The sequence below is a fragment of the Buceros rhinoceros genome, unplaced genomic scaffold (assembly GCF_000710305.1).
Source record: "Buceros rhinoceros silvestris isolate BGI_N320 unplaced genomic scaffold, ASM71030v1 scaffold23416, whole genome shotgun sequence".
NCBI lineage: Eukaryota > Metazoa > Chordata > Aves > Bucerotiformes > Bucerotidae > Buceros > Buceros rhinoceros.
The window spans coordinates 1-1839 of record NW_010416096.1 but is presented as its reverse complement, the minus strand read 5'-3'; the positions used below and the strand labels follow the sequence as shown (position 1 = coordinate 1839).

Here is a 1839-nt window from a genome sequence, read left to right as displayed (position 1 = left end):
CCCCAGCCCCTTCTGCCTCGCCAGGTGCAGGAGCTGCAGCAGCAGAGCCCCTGCTCTCCTCCGAGGATGGCTTTCTCAGGTCAGCCTCGCAGTTGTCCTTCTTGCTCTGACACTCGTTTGACTGCAGGCTGCTGCTTTCCCCTGGGGCTGGGAGACTCAAACTCTCTCTAAGCTGCTGGGACTCTGGATGTGCGAGGGCTCTGCAGCTGGACCTGCTTCCTCCCTTGCGTTTCCCCTGGGATCGCCTCTGGCCTCGCTTTGTGCTGGTTTGAGAAAGCGACCCTAGGGAAGAGCTGCTGCTGCTGGAGGCAGGAAGGGAGTTCTGAGGGCTCCAGGATTTGTCTGCACCGAGGAAAGGGGATGCCGCACCCTCCGACCCCAAACCATCTTCAGCTCTGTCTTGTGAAGGGTGATCGGAGTGTGCATCTCTCTGCCTGCTCTTACTTCGCTGGCCCTTCTTGCTCCTGCCCAGCTGGCTGAGGATGACAGCATCGAGGTCCACTGTCCTCTGGCAGCTGGACATGCGTCGCGTTGTCCTGACGTAGTACTCGACCGGGAAGAGAAGCCCCTCGACCACCGTGCAAGAGCTCAGGGCGCTTTCAGGAGCTGTTGCCTTCCCCAGCTGGGAATGCTGTGACTGAATTTCAAGCTGCTGATTCTCTGACAGTTCTTCAACGTTGCCCAGGTCTGTAGGAAAAGGCTTTAAGCTGCTGGTGCCACCGGGGTTTCCTCCGTGGCTCTGGTTGGTTATAGTGCTGTTCCCGTCAACAGGCGACACTTCGTTTTCCGACAGTAACTCCAGGAGCGGATGGAGCTCTCCCTCACCCTCAGGCACACTCTCACCACCCGTTTGCTTTGTACTGGAGGATTCTTTTCCTCCAGCGCCACTGGTGTCAAGTAAAACAGAGTCACTGGTGTCTGGACACGGCTGTGCAGGCTCACGGTCACCAGTGGCGCCCACAGCACCTGGGGACTTGGGCTGCCAGACATGGCCACTGTCCCCCAGTACCCATGGGAGTGGCTCTGGCACTCCTGGAGGCACACGAGCTTCAGGCATGTCCTGTACAGCAACTAAGGCCGCAGCAGGAGCAGTGACACCTTTCCCTTCTCTCTGCAGAAGCGCTGGCCTGGCCGCTCTCTGAGCATTCTCCTCAGCGTTTGACAGGCTGCTCCGCCTGAAGACTGGTGAGCAAAGCTCTGCTGTACCGGCAGTTGGATTTTTCACCGTCTCATCAGCGTGGATTGGACGCACATCACACACCGATTCCCTTTCCTCCAGCACTAGGGCCTTCGTCCATCTCCGCAGCTTCATCAAGCTTCTGGAGGTCTGGGGTTGTTTCTCCTCAGGGGCTGGTCTTACGCTGCCACAGCTCAGGTTTTCCTGGGAGCTGTCCTGCGGGCCAGCCTCCTTACCAGAGAATTCGGGAACGGGTTTACACGGGACGGATGTTTTCTCCTCTGTGTCAAGATCAGAGCAGATTTTAGTCTGTAGCCGAGAGGTTCCAGGATTGTCAGCACTAGGAGATACATTATCTCGAGAGCCTGTGGGAAAAAACATCGCGTGCATAACGAACTCCCAGCAAAGTCCTGTCCAAGGAAAACATCACCCAGCAAAACCAGACAGCTCTGCTAGGAGTGGGATCGTACAGCAGGGATCAGCACTGCAGACCTGGGGAGGAGGAAAGGAGGGGAGGTGCTACTGCAGATAATGCTTCAGCAGCGCTGGAAGAGCAGCTGTGGGCTTGGGGACAGCGGATGTGGCAGCAGCCCCAGAGAGGGGACAGGGGAGTTTGGTGGTCAGCAGAGCTGGGGTCCGTCCCCGCCTCGGCAGGGTGGGCT

General features: G+C 58.1%; 1 protein-coding gene across 1 annotated transcript in view; it reads right to left on the bottom strand.

The window, feature by feature from the left end:
* PALB2 (partner and localizer of BRCA2) overlaps positions 1 to 1542 on the bottom strand; it is a gene marked incomplete at both ends in the record, with an annotated part of 8693 nt that extends 7151 nt beyond the window's left edge. The window contains one exon of the mRNA XM_010137685.1: positions 9 to 1542. Coding sequence (XP_010135987.1) covers positions 9 to 1542 — 1534 coding nt within the window. The remainder of the gene's footprint in view (positions 1 to 8) is intronic.
* Positions 1543 to 1839: the final 297 nt, after the last annotated feature.